Genomic DNA, 22,269 nt, shown 5'->3' with positions numbered 1-22,269 from the left:
CAGCCCCAGATGATTGGCTAGACGATCGGACGATCCTTCCTTATTGGTCGCGGGGTCGTCCGGTCCCGAGCGTGCGTAGAGCGAAAGTTCCTTCCGCTCCGCGTCTCCGTTGGCTGGAGACGGGCGGAGCGCCGGCTCCCGGGAACTGTGGCCTCTAGTGAGATCTGGAGGTGAGGAGGGCGGTGGGAGGGAGAGGGTTGGGGTCGTGTAGGTGGAGGTTCTCGGGCTCCGCCCGACCCTGCCGGGAAGAGGCAGCCGGCACCGCCTGCTGATCGGAGGGGAGCTGAGCGGGAGGCTTTGCCCGGGCTGGCGCCTCGGTCCGGCGGGGACTGCGAGGAGACGTCCTTGAGGCGCAGCTGGCCGAGCGGCGGCCCGAATCTATGCCGGGGAGCCGCGGGACAGGCTAGGCCTAAGGGGCGGACGGGGGGCCCTCCTCTTCGGGGCTGTGGTCGCTGTCGATGGACCGGCGGGGCGTCGCCGCGTTCCCTGGCCCTGTCCGAAGCCGGCGGTGCTGGCCGAGCAGTCGTGATCGTGGGGGCGAAAAGGCTGCCAGGCGGGGTGACCTCGGGGTCCCCTCGATTCGATAAATGCTGGGGGGCTGTGAGGCAGACCGGCCCGCAGCTCGAGGAAAGGACGCGAGAAAGTCTATAAGGTGCCGTGGTTCACGCCCATGATTGCTCTTCTTACTGGGTTCACGCCCTGGCGCTGCTCTTCGTCAGCACCTTTCTGTAAAGTGACGGATGAGATCTCCGTAAATGCTGCTGGCTAGCTCAGAGCTGTGGATCTGCATAGATTCATCCGGTTATTTCTTGGAGAAACGAGTTGAGCGGATGCGAGAGCCCAGGGTAGAGACTTGCCCAGACTTAAACGATTCTTTTTGCTAGAGGCGTCTTCTCCTTGGTGTTGATTACTGATTCCTTTAGTCCAAATCCTGTAGTTTTTTCGGAATTATTTGGTTTTGGTATTTTGGCTAGGAGAAACGTACCCTGGAGATTCACAAATAGAACAGTCAGTTTTTACGGTGGGAGGAAGTTGATGTACTCCATCTTACATGGTCGTTTGAAATTGTTCAGAGCTTTAAGACTTGCCTTCTCAGCATCACACAATGTAGAGAATGTGTTTTTGTTGTTGTTTGCTTGTGGATTGATTTTTCTCTTCATGCAGCGAGAAACAGTTTATGATGTAGAGGTAATCTAGCAAAGACTCAGAATGTGCTTTAGGGATGGACTGGATTTTGAGGGCCTTCTTGGTGGTAGTGTCTTTCCAATTTGTGATAAAACTTGGCAGTAAAGACACTGAGAGTTAGTAATTTGAAGGCTAAAAAATATGCAAAGATTAAATCATTAACATGGGAAAACTTCGTGTGTGTGGGATGAACATTTCAAGATGAAGTGTGTGTGCTCATGTTTCATGTTCTCTTTTTATTCTTGTATGATTTAGATTATGAATAGGTAACCACCTGTATCAGTAGCTGTTTAGGTTGACCATATGAAATTGTTGATGAAATTTGATCATTATTCCCCATACAAAAAATAGCAGTTTCATATGGTTCACTTAATACTTGCCTTTGTTAAAGAACTTTGGAACTCTAGCTTTATAAGTGAATAAAAAGATATGTGATTTACCAAGAGGCATCATGCCATAGAATTGAGGGTAGAATCCAGGTTTCCTTATTCCAGTGCAAGAATTTTTTTCCCCCCTAAGATACTGGGTTGAGCAGCAGAATGCTAATCCTGTTGGAATTAAAAATGACTCAGTACAAGACATGGTTCCTGCCCTCAAAGTGACAAAACGTACACAGCAATTAATTTAAGAACAGTATAAGATAGTATATAATCAAATACTCGAATATATAGCATAGGAAGAGCACTGAGTGGGAGAAAGAATTAGAGTAGGATGCCAAAGCATCCTTTTCTGCAGTTTGCCACAGTAGGTGGTTTTTGTAGCACATTGGATTAGAGTTTGGGGATTCAGTTTAATTTAAATTATCCATTCTTTTGAGTAATCTATGAAATGTTTGCAGCATACTTCTGTCTGTATGGGCAAGGCACACACTGCCAAACTTGACTTTTTTAAACTAAAATTTATTTTTATTGCAGCATGGCCTAAACACTTTGAATTTGCATGAGCCATCCCTATTGACTGCTAGTGCCATTTGCAACTGCTGATGAAGTTGGAGGATTGGATTCCATGACATTTAAATGCTTTGCATAATCACAGGGATATAGGGAGGTTGCTAGTGGGAAATGAGATGTGCGTGCAATTATGGTGACTTTTGACACACCTTTGTACATTTGGCTACTCATTTTGTGTTTCCAAATAGGTGAGGTTCTCTGTGTTTGGGAATGGTTCATGGGATTCTGTGTCAGTCTTTACCTGAATGTTGCAAAGATGACTTTAACCTAGGAAAGAAATGTCCCAGAATTGACAATGTTACCATGAAGGTTTTGAGGGAAAACATAATGATCCTAATATATAATTATGGATTAATAATGCTCAACCTATTTGTGATCAAATTGGGGTGCCTTCTTGCTAGCAGCTCAGATTTTAATTCTGCTGAATTCACTTTTTGATAGTGAAAAATATATTGGCTTGATAAGGGAATACTCAAGTTGAGAAGGCTTGGGGAGAATTAAAATTTTTGACCTAATTTTGAAATGTATTTTCCGTTAATTCATCTTCTGTAACATTGATGCTGTTAGACTAGTTTACAGGGTTTTGGTTTTTGTTTTTAAATATAAGGAAGTCATGTGATAGAAGGCCAGCATGAAAATCTAGGCCCTTATTAGGTTTTTAGTTGAAATGAAGTAGAGTTCAAATCTAAGATACGATTAAATATTCTCCAGCACTTCAAGTCCTTGCTAATTTAACAAAAGATATTTTTGTTATCGTTCATTTTCCAGGATAGTATAGAAAATATAACTTTTCTTCCCCACTCGCCCCTCCTCCTTAATATGTTCTCTGAATGCAGAGAACTGGGGCCCTTGAAGAGGGGGGAATTATATCCATACCCTGCTGCTGCTGCTGCTGCTGCTGCTGCTGCTAAGCCGCTTCAGTCGTGTCCGACTCTGTGCGACCCCACAGACGGCAGCCCACCAGGGTCCACCATCCCTGGGATTCTTCAGGCAAGAACACTGGAGTGGGTTGCCATTTCCTTCTCCATCCATACCCTAGGGCCCTTTAAAAAAGTCAGTCTTTAGGTCAGGTTCAAGATGTGTCAATAACATGCACACTACTGTAGCTTAAGAATTTATTTTTAAGTAGCAGGTGTTTCTTGAGCAAGTGCTGTTAAGATAGATGAGTGCAAGGCACTGGGGAATGCAGTGAGGAATAGAACTCAGGGCGGAAGGCTGAAACACCTGAAGAGACACAGGCAGGTGCACGCCACATTTACGTTTCTCAGTGCCTGCCAGCCGTTTAAAATTGAGACCCACATTAAGGGATGCATGTTATCTCAGACGCCAGGACATACACTCATGTCTATGATGGCATGAAACATAGTGTTTCCAGAAATAATACTTACCCATACCACATGTCTAACCCACAGCTATTTTCTTCTTTTATTTTAAAATCTTCTGACTTATAAACTTGTTTTCATAATCCCATTGATCCAATGAAGGGATTATGACCTGCAGTTTGGAAACCAGGCATCTGTTTGGTGGTCTGCTGTGGCTGAAGTGTAAAGAATAGAGTACAATGAGTGATGCAGTGAGAGGTGATGCTTAGTTGCTCTGGTCCCTAAGTGTCTCTAATTTTCTTTTCCCTAATCCTTTAAATAGATTAATCCTTTATTTTCCGTAATTTGATGCTTTTTTATTTTCTTCTTCCATAAACGAATCACTTGCTTAATTACCCTAAATGAAAGATTCATTTGAAATCTTGATTGTCAGTCAGTGGGCCTAAAATTTAATCTTAATTTTAATTGATTTTAATGAGTGGTTAATATGCTTTATCATAAGCATTAATTTTAGTGTAAGAAGGCTTGCAAGTGCCTATATTAGAGATCAATAACTATATTAGATTTTTTAAAAAATCAGAATATCAAAATTATTATTATTTAGTCAACAAACAGGAGAAGGCGATGGCACCCCACTCCAGTACTCTTGCCTGGGAAATCCTGTGGACGGAGTCCATGGGGTCGACTGAGCGACTCCACTTTCACTTTTCACTTTCATGCATTGGAGGAGGAAATGGCAACCCGCTCCAGTGTTCTTGCCTGGAGAATCCCAGGGACAGAGGAGCCAGTTGGGCTTCCGTCTATGGGGTCGCACAGTGGCCACGACTGCTGCGACTTAGCAGCAGCAGCAGCAATCAACAAACATGGAGAAGCTTAGTTATGGTAGTCACTAGATCAAAATAACCCAAGTTCTGTTGGAGAATTTTGAAAGCCACGTGTGTCTGCTTTGGCCAGCCAGCCCCTTATTCTTGTACTGGTCCAGCATTTTTATTAACTGTTAAAGTCTGGGAAAAGACCTCTAGTGACAGCAACATTAGGAAGGTTAATAAACATCATTTTGCTAGTGATAGTGACATTATGCCATGTGTTATATGGAATGGAAAGGTCTAATGGACTCCTGCCCTTGAGCTTTATAAACTAAGATAGTGATTTATAGGAGGACACTGACGGAGAAGATGGTTTGGTATTTACCTTTTGCATAACTAGAATGTAGAGAGTGAGGACAGTGCTTATACCCATTTTGTGTCAAGGTAATCAGAAAATGAAGGTGAGTCGTTTCTCACCTTCATTTTCTACTTTACTGCTTTCCTCCTTGGCTTAGATAATAATCAGAAGCTGAGATATTTATTTGGTTTGATCTTAAATGCTCAAATTCATACAAGTGGTAAGAAATAGCTGCTTTTAAGCTGTTTGCTAATGAATAATAGAGGATTTAAGTATTGTGAATAAAAGAGTAATGAGTCCTGTCATTTGGATTTTGTAATTATTTCCCAGAATTACAAGGAACACTATCAAATAGTATTATCCTTAAGGTACAAGACACTGCATACAAAAGCAGGGTTTTCAAAGCAGGGTTTAAAACGTTTTCCTAGAAATACAATGAGCTGTATATTAAGTGTTCACACTTGGTGTTCCTTCCAGGATCCAAGGATTCTGTAGCTACAATGTTGTCAAGACTTTTCCGAATGCACGGCCTCTTTGTGGCCTCCCATCCCTGGGAAGTCATAGTGGGGACGGTGACCCTGACCATTTGCATGATGTCCATGAACATGTTTACTGGCAACAGTAAGATCTGTGGCTGGAATTATGAGTGTCCGAAGTTTGAAGAGGTTTGTGAGATTAATCTGATTGTTGACTCAATTACATTGTAAATTTCTCCTTGTAGAGACCATATAATCAAAAAAACTTATGAGTAAGATTTTTATTTCAGTATTCATAACTTACCTCAAATTTTCATTTACTTACATTTACTTGTATTTACTTATACGGATACTTTGCTTCTGCTTTTGGTATACAAATGAGTGTAATTGACTTGACCTGAGAAATCTAGCTTTCCTAAGTGACTTAACAGTGAAAAATGATTGGCTTTAAACATTGGATGTTTAAAAATTGGGAGTTAATATTTTATTTGCATTTTAATGTTTTATTTTACTTGTGCCTTATCATGATGATACATAAACTAATGATGCCATGCAAAATAAAAATTCTAATTTTTGATTTGGGCTTTTCTTTTCTATCTCTCCCGATAGGATGTTTTGAGCAGCGACATCATAATTCTGACAATAACACGATGCATAGCAATATTGTATATTTACTTCCAGTTCCAGAATTTACGCCAACTTGGGTCAAAATATATTTTGGGTAATAATTTTATATATGAACCTTTTTGTGTCTTAGCAACTTTTTTATTTCCTGTGGAAATTTGCCTGTTTAAATGACATGGGTGGACATGTGTGTGTTGCTTAGCGTGTGCTGTGTGTACCCAGTAGTTTCATTTCTTTTCATTCAAGTTAGACATTCTGCTCTTTGAGACCTTAATAATCTGGAGAAAATAATATTTCCTTCAGAATATTGTCGGACTGTGTGTTATTATGTGTGTAATAAGGATGAGATTTTTTTCAGTGTGTTAAATTTTGTCATTTATAGGTATTGCTGGACTCTTCACAATTTTCTCCAGTTTTGTATTCAGTACAGTTGTCATTCATTTCTTAGATAAAGAATTGACAGGTTTGAAGTAAGTATTTAAAGCATAAATATACTTTCTTCCAAAATATATTGTTAAGAACTTTTCTACAACATGTTATAAAGCATTGTAATATTTAAATTAGCAAAAGTTTGTGGAAAATAGGGGAAATTTTTTCATGAAATCAGTTAGCTAATACCTGTTAATGTTTTGCTGTGTTTCATTCCCCATTTTTTTTATGCTTAAAGAAAACTTCTGAGATCCTACTCTGTATACTGCTTTATAACTTTTATGCTTATGAAAAGTTATAAACATCTTTGAATGTCCTTAACAGCTAGCTGTCTAGTATCTTCCTATATGAATATATTGTAGTTTATGTACTTAATCCTCTGAGTTGGATTTTTTAGGTTATTTAATTTCTTCCATTAATAACAATACTGTGATAAATGTCTTCGTAGCAAATTTTTGTTCTTATTTTCTTGGGATACATCTGTAGGAGTGAAACCGTAGCCACTGTGGGTCTTTAGGGCTTTTAAGGGTCATTATTGCCAACTTAACTCTCCAGAAAAGTTATCCTTCCATAGATAGTATTTTAATTAATGAGAAAAGAATTACATGCAGTATACTAGTTTTCCCTAATACCTGAAAATACAGCTCTCCTATGAAACCTTTTGTAAGTGAAGAAGCAGTTACCTTGGAACACATCTTCCTAATGGAGGCACCCAGTGTGTATCTTTGAACTCCGTCATGTTCGACTCTTTGTGACCCCGTGGACTGTAGCCCTCCAGGCTCCTCTGATCGTAGGAATTCCCAGGCCAGAATACTGGAGTGGGTTTCCATTTCTTCCTCCAGGGGATCTTCCCCGCCCAGGGACTGAACCCAGGTCTCCTGCATAGCAGGTGCACTCTTTGCCGCTGAGCCATGGGGCTGCTCAGGATCCACACAGTACGCCGAGATGCAGCGCAGGTGTGCTTCAGAGCGGCGGCAGCTTGGCGCCGAGGTGCTGAGCACAGTCCCTGGGCAGTGCCAGCCTGCTCCAGGTGCCCACGGCCTCTGCAGCGGCTCCCTCAAAACAAGCACTGCATGCTATTTTCACTTTTCACCTTTTTTTGTAAGAGTGAAAACCCTCTTTGGATTTCTTTTGGTTAGCAAAAATGAGTACTATGTAAGTCTTTCTTAAAAGTGAAGTGGCATAAAGTGAGCTTTTGAAAAGTGGGGGATGCCTGTATTCCACTGTTTTCCCCCATACTAATTCACAAGAATGCATTTTTTTCCTTTTACTAATGATGCTGTTTTGCTCTAAAATTATCCAAAGGTGTTTCTGTGTAAGTGTATTTACATTTTTAAACATTAAAAATCTTCTTAAATAGTTTGGCTATTAAATTTAGCTTTGAGGTTGTCAGAGGAGTATAGGGTATACCTCTTGGTCTGTAAAAGGTACACCAGGGCAAAGGTTTGTTTTAGGAAGGGATTTTTAGTAATATTTTTCTTTTGTTAAATATACCTGATCATGTTTTCTTTTCCTCAGTGAAGCTTTGCCCTTTTTCCTGCTGCTGGTCGACCTTTCCAGAGCAAGTGCGCTAGCCAAGTTCGCCCTCAGTTCTAACTCACAGGTATTATTGATAAGACATGAATGTAGGTGGTATTCTTTTCTCTCAGGTTGTTTACATTCATAGGAAAGATTAATAGAGCTTCTTCTTAGTTCATGATTCAGGAATTGCGTATAATTTTGTCCAGTCTTAAGACTGGTCTTCTTAGGTACCCTAGGAACTGTCCCATTTTTCTGCCAACTCAGTTGTAATTCCACAGCTTCTAAAATTTGGAATTTTCTCCATTTTCGTTTTTGAAGGTTTCAGAACGTAAGGTATTATGTCTTTTGGATAAATTACAGTATCTACCTATTGAAACGCATTAGCGAACAGACAGGATCTAAGGGAAGAATCTCAGGGTAGATTGATTTCTAAACCCCTTGAATTAACACTAGCATTATTTCATCGAACGTTTCATCTTGGTGTTCATTAGTCACTTTAAAGAATGTAACATTTTTAGTAATACTGAGTATAAAATATCATGTACTTCTGCCCTGAGCATGTATTTGATGAATATTTATGAGCATTTGAGCATTTTGACAAGGATATTTAAGTTTCATAATACTAACATGATCTCAAAAAATTTGAAACTAAGAACTTGTGTCAGTGAGTGGTAGCCAAAATATAAAATGATGTAGGGATTTATGTGGGATTTATGTGGCAGGACTCATACACTACCTCAAAGGAGTCTTCCTAAGAAGTAACTCAGTCAGTGGGTGGGGAACGGAGAGCAATGTACATGTTCTCTTTTTAGACCTTTATATTATTAGTATCCTTTATATCTGGAATGCCTGTTAGTCTTATCATATTGTGTATTTTATTCTTAATAGAGTAAATTCGATTTGGTAAAAGCCCTGGGATGCTCTAAAAGTTCTTAAAATTATTTCCTACCTTCTCATTTGCTATGTTTGTCTGCTTTAGGATGAAGTAAGGGAGAACATTGCTCGCGGGATGGCAATTTTAGGTCCCACCTTCACGCTGGATGCTCTTGTAGAATGTCTTGTGATTGGGGTTGGTACCATGTCAGGTTTGTAAACAATTTTTAATATACTTTAAAATTAATTGGTAGAAGAGAGAGAGGAACACATTCAGTTCAGTTCAGTTCAGTTCAGTCGCTCAGTCGTGTCCGACTCTTTGTGACCCCATGAATCGCAGCATGCCATGCCTGTCCATCACCAACTCCCAGAGTTTACTCAGACTCACGTCCATCGAGTCCATGATGCCATCCAGCCATCTCATCCTCTGTCGTCCCCTTCTCCTCCCACCCCCAATCCCTCCCAGCGTCATAGTCTTTTCCAATGAGTCAACTCTTCACATGAGGTGGCCAAAGTACTGGAGTTTCAGCCTCAGCATCATTCCTTCCAGAGAAATCCCAGGGCTGATCTCCTTCAGAATGGATCTCCTTGCAGTCCAAGGAACTCTCAAGAGTCTTCTCCAACACTACAGTTCAAAAGCATCAATTCTTTGGTGCTCAGCTTTCTTCACAGTCCAACTCTCGTATCCATACATGACCACTGGAAAAACCATAGCCTTGACTAGACGGACCTTTGTTGGCAAAGTAATGTCTCTGCTTTTCAATATGCTATCTAGGTTTGTCATAACTTTTCTTCCAAGGAGTAAGCATCTTTTAATTTCATGGCTGCAATCACCATCTGCAGTGATTTTGGAGCCCCCAAAAATAAAGTCTGACACTGTTTCCACTGTTTCCCCATCTATTTCTCATGAAGTGATGGGACCAGATGCCATGATCTTCGTTTTCTGAATGTTGAGCTTTAAGCCAACTTTTTCACTCTCCACTTTCACTTTCATCAAGAGGCTTTTTAGTTCCTCTTCATTTTCTGCCATAAGGGTGGTGTCATCTGCATATCTGAGGTTATTGATATTTCTCCCTGTGAACACATTATATTGTGTTAAAGTCTGACTTTTAAAAGTCTGATATTACAAAAATTAAAAAAATTTTAATTGTATGAATATGTAGGTATATCTGATCTGACCTTTTGTCTGTCTGCTTTAGTGAAAACTGAGCAGGTTACTGATTTATTTTCATTCTTATTATCTCATCATCTTTTCTGGTGCTCCACTTTTTTGATGACTTTAAGATGTTTTTGTCTGGTTTTTAACCAAGATTGTACTCTAGGCTCATTTAGAAAGCCATCTTCTAGCCCCTGATGTCGTCTGGACTGACTTTAATGAATCGGTTCCTTCTGTTTTAACTGTCATGTAGGAGACAATGCAGAAGTTGGGAGCTGGACAGATGTGAGTTGGGTCCACCTAACAGTGGTTAGGAAGATTTAATCAGTATGTAGTACATCTTAGCATTGAGCCAGCATTGACCCTAAAATATTTGTTTATTCATCCTTAACTGGATAGTAGAGAACTAGATGTTAAACATCAAACATAGGACTCCATTATATAGGACAGAAATTATGGCCTCGTGGAAATATGCCAGAAAGAATATATCATGCTGTTGTCAAGGTTTCCTAATCATTGAGACTAGACTTCATGGCTTTCTCATGAGGACCACACTTGGCTAACTGCTCTTCTAGTGTATTTCCTGGTGCCTTGGTGCCCTCAATTAGGGATTTTATTCTTTCAGAACTAAATCAATTTTTAAGAGAGTAGTTAGTTGTCATTATTACATGAGATCTGTTCACTAGATTGTGTATAAGTATATATAATGTTTCTTCTAACTTTCTGAGGGTTAATTTATTATTTATTCAGTTATTTAATCTATCATTCAAAACTTACTCAAAACTTATTCAGCAAAGAATATTTTTTAAAAAGTTTTAAAATGTGTATTTCTTAAAATTTACTTTTTTGGGGTACAGTTTTAAGTTTTGACAAAGATGTAGTCATGTAACTGCCACTATAGTCAAGAAAGCATTTTTGACCAGGTGAAATATAACTCTGTAATTTTATTCAAGAACAGTATGTAAGAAGATGAGAGGATTATCTGGGAACGTGGAAAGCAGTGGAAACTGATAAGGGAAATAGGGCGATGACTTTGGTCAGGATAAGGCACATGGATGAAGAAAGTGATTCAATTCAATGTTGGAAAAGTGAGCAAGGAGGCATTTACAGCCATACAGAAATGGGAAGATTAGTGATTTGGCTTAGAGTAGAATAAAAAGACAGATTTAATACTTATTAACAAGGAAGTAATGCTTGGAAAAGCCAGTGAAAAAGAAAAAAACTCTTTACTTCTTGGAAGTATATAGTGCTGTCCCCTTGTAGCAACAAAGTGGCACAAAGAAACTGTGCCCCTGAGCCAGAGTGAGGAAGAATGCCTGGAGAGCCCGCGGCAGCAGCGCAGCCACTGCTGTACAGAGGCAAAGGGGCTTAGAGCACTGGTCAGGTATGGTTTTGATAGTCTCCAGTTTGAAAAGATTCTGTTTGGCTACTGTTTAAATGTACCTGTTCATAATGCTTTTGACATTGTAATTTTGCATTTTCTTGAATTTCTGCCTTAGTAATAGCTATAGAATTTTTAGGAAATACAGTACATGTTTTTTTCTTTCATTTAGTCCAGTGATCTAATACAATTCAGAAAATAAAATCCAATGTTGAAATTTTTTAAGTTTTGTATTACTCTAGTTAGCAGTTTTTATGGGAGAAGGGAATCAATTTTTATGTTTTCAGAACATTTTTATTTTTAATATGAATGTCAGAAATATGTTTTATATTCAAGTTTATTTGTAAAGCGAGGGAGTAGGGTTTGATAATCTAATCTTTTCCTAGCTCTGTTCCCTTCTATTTGAGAAGATTACCAAACGACACCTGAAACATTTGTTAATTTTGGATGTTGGGTTGCCTTTCTGTGTTACATCATTTTTCAAAGAGAGCAATGAAATGAACTGAAATTTTAAGACCATCAATAGATACCACAGAGGTGATATTGAAATGACAGTTGAGTAGTGCACATAAAATACTTACGGTGATACTGTATCAAGAATGATAGAACAGGCAGTGTGTTTTATAAAAAGTCCTTGGCCTGCAGGTGAATTGCTTCTGTGGTGATGAATGGGACTGGACTAGTGGGGTAACTGGGTGGAAGGCATTTGCCCATTAGAGTTCTGTCCCTGATATCTATCCTGTCTCAAAACAGAGTACTGCCGTTTGATACAAGGGGGTGATCGGGTGGCATTAAGCACTGCCGTGCCTGGCGCTGTGACTTTGGGGACGTGGGAGGAGGCAGGGTCTCTGCCTTCAAGGGAGCTGTCCCTCTTGCACTCGGGCTTCACAGCCCTTCAGAGCTCCTGGCTTCCTTCTCCAGTAGATGGCAAAGAGCTTAGTATGCCAATACTATCACGTCTTTGTCTACCTATAGGAAGAGCCTTGTGATGTAGGCAGCCTCAGAAGTACACGTCCTGCTTACCCCCTAGTTCACGCTTTTCGTTTTTCTCTAACCAGGGGTGCGTCAGCTTGAAATCATGTGCTGCTTTGGCTGCATGTCGGTTCTCGCCAACTACTTTGTGTTCATGACTTTCTTCCCAGCTTGTGTGTCCTTGGTTCTAGAGGTAAGAGCTGTTCCTACTTACGGCACTAGTAGAAGAAGATTTCTCATTACGTGAGTTCACCTGAAGACAATTGGCACCTTCTAACGGAACACTGACTTCCTTTGTAGCTTTCTCGGGAAAGCCGCGAGGGCCGTCCAATCTGGCAGCTCAGCCATTTTGCCCGAGTCTTAGAAGAAGAAGAAAATAAGCCAAATCCTGTTACTCAGAGGGTTAAGATGATTATGGTAATGACATAATTTCTTTTCCTTTCATTATCTTTGGTTCCAATATCATATTCTGCTTTTTAGTTTTTTTTCCGCTTGTCTTTCTACAATTTTTGGCTCTTTCACTGATATTCCTCTTCCTTCCCCCCACCCCTTATCTTTTTCCTCATTCCTTATGAGATCTCTGGTCTTCTCCCTGCCCTAAATAGATTTTTCAAATCCTTCCACTTTCTCTTTCTTTGCAACTCTGTTCTTTTGGGGGAATGTTCTCAGCCTTTCACTGGGGTTGTCCCTTTGCTCAGTCATGTAGCAAGCCTGGGGCTTTCTTTACCTGGTGAGGGAGGGCATGGGAGGAAGACTGTTCGGTTATCCACTTGCAAAATGTGAGTTTAGGTTCCATTGATACGTAGAGGGTACATGATTTTTAAACTTTTATTTCAGTCTCTAGGCTTGGTTCTTGTTCACGCACACAGTCGCTGGATAGCTGATCCTTCTCCTCAAAACAGCACAGCAGACAATTCTAAGGTTTCTTTAGGACTGGATGAAAATGTGTCCAAGAGAATTGAACCGAGTGTTTCCCTCTGGCAGTTTTATCTCTCTAAGTAAGTTCCCTGAACCCTACTTTGAATCATAGCACTCTGTGCTTCTGACAGTTTAGGTTATGCCTTTTTTATTTCTGAGTAATAACATTTTAATTTGCTTTCTTTTATTTAGAATGATCAGCATGGATATTGAACAAGTTATTACCCTAAGTTTAGCTCTCCTTCTGGCCGTCAAGTATATCTTCTTTGAACAAGCAGAGACAGAATCTACACTCTCGCTAAAAAACCCTATCACGGCTCCTGTAGTGTCCCAGAAGAAAGTCACAGATGACTGTTGTAGGCGGGACCCTGCACTGGTCAGAAATGACCAGAAATTCCATGCAATGGAGGAGGAGGCCAGGAAAAACAAAGAAAGAAAAGGTGATTTCTTATTCTTTTCATTTTCCGTTCTGCCAATGTTGATTTGTGAAGTTGAGTCTTTTTTAAAGCACAAATTCAGTGTCTGAGATTTCTTTTGATCTCTTGAACAGTTGAGGTTATAAAACCCTTACTGGCAGAAAATGACACCTCAAACAGAGCTACATTTGTGGTGGGTAACTCCATGTTACTCGATACTTCACTGGAACAGGAGGCACAGGAACCTGAAATTGAACTTCCCATGGAGCCTCGGCCTAATGAAGAGTGTCTGCAGATTCTTGAGAATGCAGAGGTGAGAAACTAGACTCAAGCTTGGTATCTTTCTTAAGAAAAGGAGTTTTTTATTAAAGGAAGGAAGGAAGTTACAGCTTCTGAGTACCTATAAGTTCTCAGCACAGTGTTACATGGTTTACAGGTCCTGGTCTCATTATTTATTTCCTGCAACCTTGTAAGATAGATACAATTTTCTCCATTTTTCAGATGAGAAAATGTTGGCTCTAGGAGGGTTAATTAAGTATGTCCCAAAGTAAAACAGAAAACGCTAAAGCTGGGATCAAGAGTCCAGGCTTTACTGACTGAAGACTCCGTGCGCTTTCTACTATCGTTTGATAAAGAGAGGAGCGACTGCTCTATTGTATGTGTGTGTTAAGGCCTAGGAGCGCTTTGACACAGAAATGAATTTCAGAGAAAGAAGAGAGGTTTGAGGGGCTTTTTGAGTTTTTAAAGCAAGCTTGATGCTCCTGAGGAGGCTTGTTTTCTTTCTGATGTTTGAACAGGATGTCCTGCTGACAATCCCTGTTTGACTTAGGGGTTTAGCATGACTGTTATGTTCCATTCCTATCTGCTTACCCTCATTCATTCCGAATTTATGTGCATATGAGTGAGAGTAGATTTTGTTTCTTTATCACTTTCCCTCATTCTTATTAATACGTGTACCAGTATCTCAACTGCCATGCTACATACAAAACTTATAGGGTGGGTGTCAGAATCTTAATTGTGAAATTTTTTCCCCCTATGTATGTCACTTGCAAAATTTAGTGTTTTGGCTTAACATTTTGTTTAGCTTTGCATTTTTATAAAGAATTTTTATTTTGATGTTCTCATTTCTATTCAAATCATCTCCTTCTTTAGAACTTCAGATTCCTTTGGGTTCTCAAAGTACTTTTATTTTAGTTCTGCAGAGAGCACTGTGTGTATAACATGTTCTGTTTATTATGAATAGTACGAAGTATGATTCTTCAAGTCTATTTTCATTTCCCTCTATCAACCCCCTTCCATGTTTTTACTTCCATTTCTTTAGAAAGGTGCAAAATTCCTTAGTGATGCTGAGATCATCCAGTTGGTCAATGCAAAGCATATCCCAGCTTATAAATTGGAAACTCTGATGGAAACCCACGAACGAGGTGTATCTATTCGCCGGCAGCTACTTTCCAAAAAACTTCCAGAGCCTTCTTCTCTCCAGTATCTACCTTACAGGGACTATAATTACTCCTTGGTACGTTATTTTCTGTTTTCGAGCAGGTTTGCTTTACAGCTTTAGTCTTTCAGTCTTCTTCTTGATTTGTCTTTTAAACTTTCATAGTTTTATAAAACATTTTCCTTTTGAATTCATTTTACTATAATTTTGTATTCTACTTATGGTATAGGTCATCAAAATTCAAAAATACTTTCCCTGTTATTTACAGTCATTACTCAAGTTTAGTGTTTTCAAGACTTTTTAGAGTAAATAAAAAAACTGGTTGAAAATAATACACTAAAGGATTAAGTTGGAAGGAATGACAGAGGCTGGGTATTTGGTATATAGATTTTCACTTGGTGCCTGACTTTACCTTTTAGGTGATGGGAGCTTGCTGTGAGAATGTTATCGGATATATGCCCATCCCTGTTGGAGTGGCAGGACCTCTGTGCTTGGATGGAAAAGAATTTCAGGTTCCAATGGCAACAACAGAAGGCTGTCTTGTGGCCAGCACTAATAGAGGCTGCAGAGCAATAGGCGTAAGTGGGCATTTATGTATCTGCCTCTCAAGATACTCTCTAGGCAGTGAGATGAGATTTGGGGACAGTCAAGGAGACCTTTTGGGACAAGCAGAATTTTTTTCAGGATTAATGTCTGCTCTTGTCACGCCCTCTGGATAGCTTGGTGGAGGTGCCAGCAGCCGAGTCCTTGCAGATGGGATGACTCGTGGCCCAGTGGTGCGTTTTCCCCGTGCTTGTGACTCTGCAGAAGTGAAAGCCTGGCTTGAGACACCTGAAGGGTTCACGGTGATAAAGGAAGCATTCGACAGCACCAGCAGGTGTGTAGGGGGGAGGGGGCTTATATGTGCATTCACATTTATTTCAGAACCAGTGCCATACCCTAGGATGACTAAATATAACTGTAAACATATCGCCTTCTTAAGATGATGTAACGAAACATCAATTTTAAATCCATGCTTTCAGATGTTAATTCTTGGTTGGGATGGAGTGGGTGGGGTGGGGTGGGGTGGGCAGAGCAGAATATTGATTTCAGTGAATATCTACATAGAGGTTATGTTGGATTTACAAGGCTCATTTTGATTAGGGTATTACTTTGCCCTAGAGCAGTTTTGATCTAAAATTGCTCTCCGGCAGGATTGCCTGAGAAAAAGATTTTCCAAGCAGGATAGAGGTAAATAAATTAGTATAGTAGATTTACTTTGACTACAGAAAATTAAATTGATAAGGATAGTCAATACAAATGATAACCCCAGTATAGTTCAAGCTTTTAAAGTTTGTCATGAAATGACTTTCTCTATCCCTTCCTTCTTGCAACATGTAAGAATGAGATACAGCTGAAGCAGCATTCTAATAGAATATTTAATTAAAGAAGAAAATACTTTTAATATGTAGTCTCCATGAGTTTTCTGTTAAGTATAAAATAAACCAACTAAGCTAGACTTTAGGATAACATCCATTTTCTTAAAAAAAAGTCTTTACTTCTTTTGTTAAAAGGTTTGCACGTCTACAGAAACTGCACACGAGTGTGGCCGGACGTAACCTTTACATCCGTTTTCAGTCCAGGTCAGGTGATGCCATGGGGATGAACATGATTTCAAAGGTAAGCACGGATGGACTGTAATAGAATTTGCTGGAGTGATTATCCCTGAAGAGGGGAGCAGACTCACTCTTTATGACCTCCTATATTTTTGAATTTTTCACCCTGTGCACATATTACTTACTCAAGGAGTTAAGTGATTGAAAGATTTTTATTGAAAGGTCAGTATTGATACAGGTAGGTCATGTTATATAAATTAGGCATTTGTTGGTTGGTATTGTTCATATTTGAGATACTTAATCTAGAGTTAGCATTGAGCATGTTCCGGGTCTACACTGAAGGGCTGGGAGGAATCTGGGGATTAGTGCTTCAGAGCTTTGTCCTGTAGTCCTGAAAGCTGACTTCTTCTAGAGACTTCGAAACACACGTTTAAGAAGCCAGGTTCGTGTGTGTAGTTCCTTTAATTATCTCCTTATAAGAAGACTGTGTTTAGCTCGTCTTTTTTCTACTAATATTTGTTATTTGTCAGATAGAAATGTAAAATTTTAAAGTCAACTAGTCAGGCTAATTATGCTTTCCCAGTTATAAGGACTATTCAGAAAGAGAGTAGAGTGACTGAACACATGTGCTTTAAAAATTTCCAGTAAATAGCAGTTCCTGACGAAAAAATTACAAATGGAATTACTTTGACCCAGCAATTCCACTTTTGGGTAGACACCCAAAAGAACTGAAAGCAGAGACTCAAAAAGATGTTGGTGTAGCCACATGCATAGCAGCGTTCACAGTCGCTAAAAGCCCACACGTCACCCACAGATAGAGTGTGGGGTGTACTTACAGTGGAATGATATTCAGTCCCAAAAAGAAAGCAGAAAGAAAGAAAAGAAAGTGAAGTCGCTCAGTCGTGTCCGACTCTTTGCGACCCCACGGACTGTAGCCTGCCTGGCTCCTCCATCCATGGGATTCTCATGAGCACACTGGAGTGGGTAGCCGTTGCCTTCTGCAGGGGATCTTCCCGACCCAGGGGTCAGACCCGGGTCTCCTGCATTGCAGGCGGACGCTTTACCATCTGAGCCACCAGGGAAGCTCCGAAAAGAAAGCGTGCCACATGCTGAATGTGCACGCGCCTTGAGGTTCACGCGCTGAGTGAGAGAGTCTGGTCACATAAAGGGAAGTACTGCGTGATGCCCCCTGAAGAGTTAGCTCCGTTAGTGAAATCCGTAGGAGCAGGAAGAAGGGTGGTTGCCAGGGGGTGTGGGGAATGAGGAGGTGTTTAATGCGCATGGTTTGTGGAGATTGCTGACACAGCAATGCGAAGGTTCTTAACAATACTGAACTATGCACTAGAAAATAGTCAAGATGGTGAATTCTGTAAAGTGTATTTTACCACAGGTAAAAAAACATTTTTTTTAATTCCCAATTTTTTTAAACTGGGTTTTTGAAGTGTGAGTTAATTGATCTAACTTGATTAGAAGTCCTTGGAAGGCTTGTTACAGTCTGTGTAAATCCTGATGACATTCCATTTACAAGATTTACTTGTAAATGTTTGAGTTCTCTTTACTGGCTTTGGTAACTTCGGCTTGTAGGTAACAATTTAATAACTAGAAGAGGGGATTTATGACACATTGGTCATGGATTGGGGTCCTCACTCCCCAGTGACACGAATATAGTATTATATCCTCCTCATACGATTCATCAATGACCACAAAGAACTTCATTTTCATATTAAAAAAATCAGGAAAAGATTATTATTATAGTTATTGTATTTACAAGTGTTAGTATTATTAGATACAAAAAAAGCCTCTGATTCATAGATAATTTTGTGTGTTTTAATGTAGTTTTTCTTGTTATTTTCTTTCTTTGGCTAATAGGGTACAGAGAAAGCACTTTCCAAACTTCAGGAGTATTTCCCGGAAATGCAGATTCTGGCAGTCAGTGGTAACTATTGTACAGACAAGAAACCTGCGGCCATCAACTGGATAGAGGGACGAGGAAAGTCTGTGGTCTGTGAAGCTGTCATTCCAGCCAAGGTTGTCAGAGAAGTGAGTGGGTGACTCTTCTGTTAATCTTTCACTGGATTACAGAATTGGGAAGAGAAATAGTTACATTCTAAGTAAACTTGAACATATAGGTGAATGTTTCATGTTCAAGACGACTGCTTCATTCACAGACCAAACCTTACTGCTACTTTCTGTTGAGGTCAGGGCTTACACGGGGCCACATCTACACTCCCTTGTTCTCTGGAGGCACTGAAAGTAGATCTGGTAACCCACTCCTAATCTTCAGGGGAAGACGTAAAATGTGCACAACTCTGTGTCCTAGGTACTGAAGACTACAACAGAGGCTATGATTGAGGTCAACATTAATAAAAACCTGGTGGGCTCTGCCATGGCTGGGAGCATCGGCGGCTACAATGCCCACGCAGCAAACGTCGTGACTGCCATCTACATTGCCTGTGGACAGGTGAGGGCTCCAGCCTCCACCTCTCTTGTCTTTTGCTGTTCTAAAGAAAGAGAAGTTTTCTATTTTTACTTTGTTTTTTTTTCAGGATGCAGCACAGAATGTTGGTAGTTCGAACTGTATTACTTTAATGGAAGCAAGCGGTCCCACGAATGAAGACCTGTATATCAGCTGCACCATGCCATCTATAGAAATAGGAACCGTGGGTGGGGGGACCAACTTGCTCCCTCAGCAGGCCTGCCTGCAGGTAAGACACGTGGGGGCACCGGCTGCAGTCGCCTCGAGCCCGGTTCTGACTTGTTGCGGTCCTCTGTGTTGCTACCTGCTACCGCGTATCACTCCTCTCTCATTTCAGCTGGTGTTTTTGTTCATTTCCCACTGGTCTAAGCCAGTGTGAGCAAGTGCGCCGCTAGCCAGGTCACGGCGTCGGGCTTACTGTGGTGTCCTCCCCGTGCGCTGGCTGGCGGGCTTGAAAACGGAGCGCATCCTGCGGGGCCTGGCTCTGCTAACGCTAGCTCAGGCGTGTCTGACTCTGCAGCCCCATAGACTGCAGCACGCCGGGCTTCCCTGTCCTTGTCCATCTCCTGGAGCTTGCTCAAACTCATGTCCATGGAGTTCGTGACCTAGTTGCCCTCGTTTTAGCTGATTGAGTAGGAAGTTGCTGCCATGACAGGAAGGTTGAGTCCTGCTGTGTCTGTCCCTGGCTGCAGATGCTAGGTGTCCAAGGAGCGTGCAGAGACAACCCTGGGGAAAATGCACGGCAGCTTGCCCGAATCGTGTGCGGCACGGTGATGGCTGGGGAGCTGTCTCTGATGGCAGCACTGGCAGCAGGCCATCTGGTCAGAAGTCACATGATTCACAACAGGTAAGACTGACAGATTTGTTTGATATATTTTCCCCGTGCTTAAAATATGCAGTATAAAAAACCTACCCATCAGATAACAAGTCCAAGCTTAACATTTTGCATTCCTGATATTTTGCATATCTCCTTTTCTGCCTAGGTCAAAGATAAATTTGCAAGAACTCCAAGGAACTTGCACTAAGAAGGCAGCTTGAACAGCCTGACCGTTCAGAACTAAAACACGGGTGTTGGGTTCTAAAGGACTAACGTAAAATCTGTGAATTAAAAAACTCAGTGCAGTGTCGTGTTGAGAATGAATAGACATGATCAGTGAGACGACTGCTTGGTTTCTGGCTCTTTCGGAATGATTGAGGTTCTTCTTTCCATGCAGAGTTCTCAGATCTGAAAACAGTTTACGTGCTTTACATGCTGTGTCCTCTGGCAAGATCTTGACATGGATATTATGCCTTTATAGCATCACAGATGGTAATCTACAGCACACTTCTGAAGGAGAATACAGCTGGGAAAAAAAAAAACAAAACTGTTTTCTTTTCATGGAACTCATGGAGATCAGTGTGAGATTGAACCCTCCTCCTGTCCACACCCGCCCGGCCCCAACCCTGGGTTGAAAATGGATTTTTAAATTATATTGTAGCTGACAAAACTCCTGATTTCATAGTTAATTTATTAAGTCTGGGTTGTAGACCTTTAAGAAATAAGAGCTAAGTTTATTTTTTGTAAACTAATAACTTCATTTGGTGCTGGTCTATTTTGATTTTGGGGGATAGCCAACATAATTCTTCAGAAAGGGACCTGCTTTCTTCAAAGGAAGAATTACTCTTATTCCCATATTACAGAATAATGTGCTAAGCAGTGCTAAACAGTTCTCTTTCAAGAAAACAAATCACTGCATTTATTTCTGCAAGCTATTTGTTCAGAGAGGACTCTTGTCTAAGTATAAATGTTTGTCTAGATTGATTATAACATATCTTTCAGGATATAAGGCTTTTAAGAAGCAGAGTTTTGTGCTCTTTATTAAAGATACAAGAGCTCTTAATATTGCTTAGACAAAGGTGACTATTTATCAATGAAATACAAGTCTGTGACCTCTCTCAGAACTCAGAGGGTGGAAAAGGACAGGTTTGGAAGAAAATGTACTTTTTCTTGAAGCCAACTTAAATTTCTTAAGAGACAAATTTATTTAGCTGAAAAATCTAGGTAGTTTTTTGTAAAGAACTGTACCAAATCTGTATATGTTGTAATAAAGTTTCTTGTGCTAGGAGTTTATTGAAAGTGTTCAAGAAATAAATAAAAATCAACTGATATTCTGGTAAAATACTCAAAGCTTGGGCCAGAGCAGACAGTATTCTTTAATGTTGTCCAGGAAACCCTGGCTTGCTTATTGAGCCTAATGAAGGGGAGAGTCATCTTTCAGAGCCAATGAAGGCACCGCGTGAATGGCCTTGGAGGGAGTGTCCCTTGTCCTGTGGCCAGGAGGTTGGTGGCTGAAAGGTTCACACAGGGCTCTTTGATGGACCCAGAAAAGCTTCCTCAGGGGGTCAGCAGAGTTGTCGAATCTTAATTTTTTTTTAATGTATAACTTTTGTATAAATAATAAAGAATTCCTTATTTTGTATTACATCAAATGCTTCAAGTGTTGGTCTTGGAAAGCTGGAGGCTCATGCAGAAGATGGACTTTGAGAACCATTCCAGCCATGCCATGGCAGCAGGGAGAGCCTGAGTGGTGGTGTCTGCTTTATTGTTGGGGAGGACTGACATTTCCTGTTGTTATGTAAAAGTTTAAGTTGTTTCTGTTGTGACTTTTCAGCCAGTGACTTCTTATTTATCTGAATTTCTTATGGAAGTGGCAGTGGAAAATATTTTGGGTCCTCATTTTGGTGACTGTAAACCATATCATCTTGCTAAACTGATGTTTTGTACAATTACTAAACTGTATACATTTTGTTATACTTCCCCCACCCCCCAGTTCCAGTAAATTATGACAAGGAAGTTAATACTAATAAGTGTAAGCAGTAACTATTTTTTTGTTTGGATTAACTATAGGCCTGTCTGAGATTGAGAAGCTTTTAAAGTCTGGTCCGTGTGGTACCTCTAATGTCAGTTGGTGTCCCAAGACCATTTATCATTCTCCATAATCTTCTCCAACTCTACAGGAGTGGCAGGCCAGTTTAATACATGCATTAAGCCTATCTTTCTTACACTTTGAATTGTTCAGATTTATCATCTCAACTGGACTACTTGTGGATATTGGGGGTGTGACGGTTAGTTGAGAGGAAGAAGCCATAAAGATTGGACAGCCAAAACCAAATGGCTGTTGCAGGAGAGCACATAAGCTGTTCCAGCTGAGTGCAGCTTGATATAGCTGAGGTAGGCCTCTTCAAAAGCTGATTCCCATTTACTCGTGATTTCTGACTTTACTGCCATAGTTAAACAGGTGTGTATGAATCCCTAAGAACCAAGCCCAGATATGTGAAAATCATTTTGAATTTTTCTCCCAAGGTGACTTTGTCCAGTTGGCCCCCTCGAGAG

General features: G+C 40.5%; 1 protein-coding gene across 2 annotated transcripts; it reads left to right on the top strand.

Annotated features, from left to right (window-relative positions):
- Positions 1–65: 65 nt before the first annotated feature.
- On the top strand, positions 66–21,734 carry LOC120852611 (3-hydroxy-3-methylglutaryl-coenzyme A reductase). Of its 2 annotated transcripts, none has more exons than XM_040225946.1 (20): positions 66–170; positions 5,099–5,286; positions 5,707–5,818; positions 6,104–6,191; positions 7,669–7,753; positions 8,651–8,756; positions 12,140–12,246; positions 12,354–12,470; positions 12,891–13,051; positions 13,164–13,411; positions 13,522–13,700; positions 14,709–14,903; positions 15,245–15,403; positions 15,545–15,702; positions 16,379–16,484; positions 18,290–18,460; positions 18,741–18,881; positions 18,967–19,125; positions 19,589–19,743; positions 19,880–21,360. In XM_040225946.1, the coding sequence occupies exons 2-20, from the start codon at positions 5,122–5,124 to the stop codon at positions 19,932–19,934; spliced, it is 2,667 nt and encodes an 888-aa protein (XP_040081880.1). In that variant the 5' UTR covers positions 66–170; positions 5,099–5,121; the 3' UTR covers positions 19,935–21,360. The 2 variants fall into 2 exon arrangements, with proteins under 2 accessions (XP_040081880.1, XP_040081879.1); XM_040225945.1 differs by lacking the exon at positions 66–170 and adding an exon at positions 2,130–2,323 and having other exon boundaries at positions 19,880–21,734.
- The last annotated feature ends 535 nt before the right edge of the window (positions 21,735–22,269 follow it).

Source organism: Oryx dammah, unplaced genomic scaffold (assembly GCF_014754425.2).
Source record: "Oryx dammah isolate SB20612 unplaced genomic scaffold, SCBI_Odam_1.1 HiC_scaffold_26, whole genome shotgun sequence".
Classification (NCBI taxonomy): Eukaryota; Metazoa; Chordata; class Mammalia; order Artiodactyla; family Bovidae; genus Oryx; species Oryx dammah.
The sequence above is the reverse complement of the archived record's forward strand: the minus strand, read 5'-3'. Positions and strand labels throughout refer to the sequence as shown.

Coding starts and splice junctions, on each gene's coding strand:
- LOC120852611 (XM_040225945.1), top strand. CDS start 2,266: ATGGTGACTTTTGACACACCTTTGTACATTTGGCTACTCATTTTGTGT. Junction 6,192..7,668: donor AAAGAATTGACAGGTTTGAA/GTAAGTATTTAA, acceptor TCTTTTCCTCAG/TGAAGCTTTGCCCTTTTTCC. Junction 13,701..14,708: donor AGATTCTTGAGAATGCAGAG/GTGAGAAACTAG, acceptor CCATTTCTTTAG/AAAGGTGCAAAATTCCTTAG.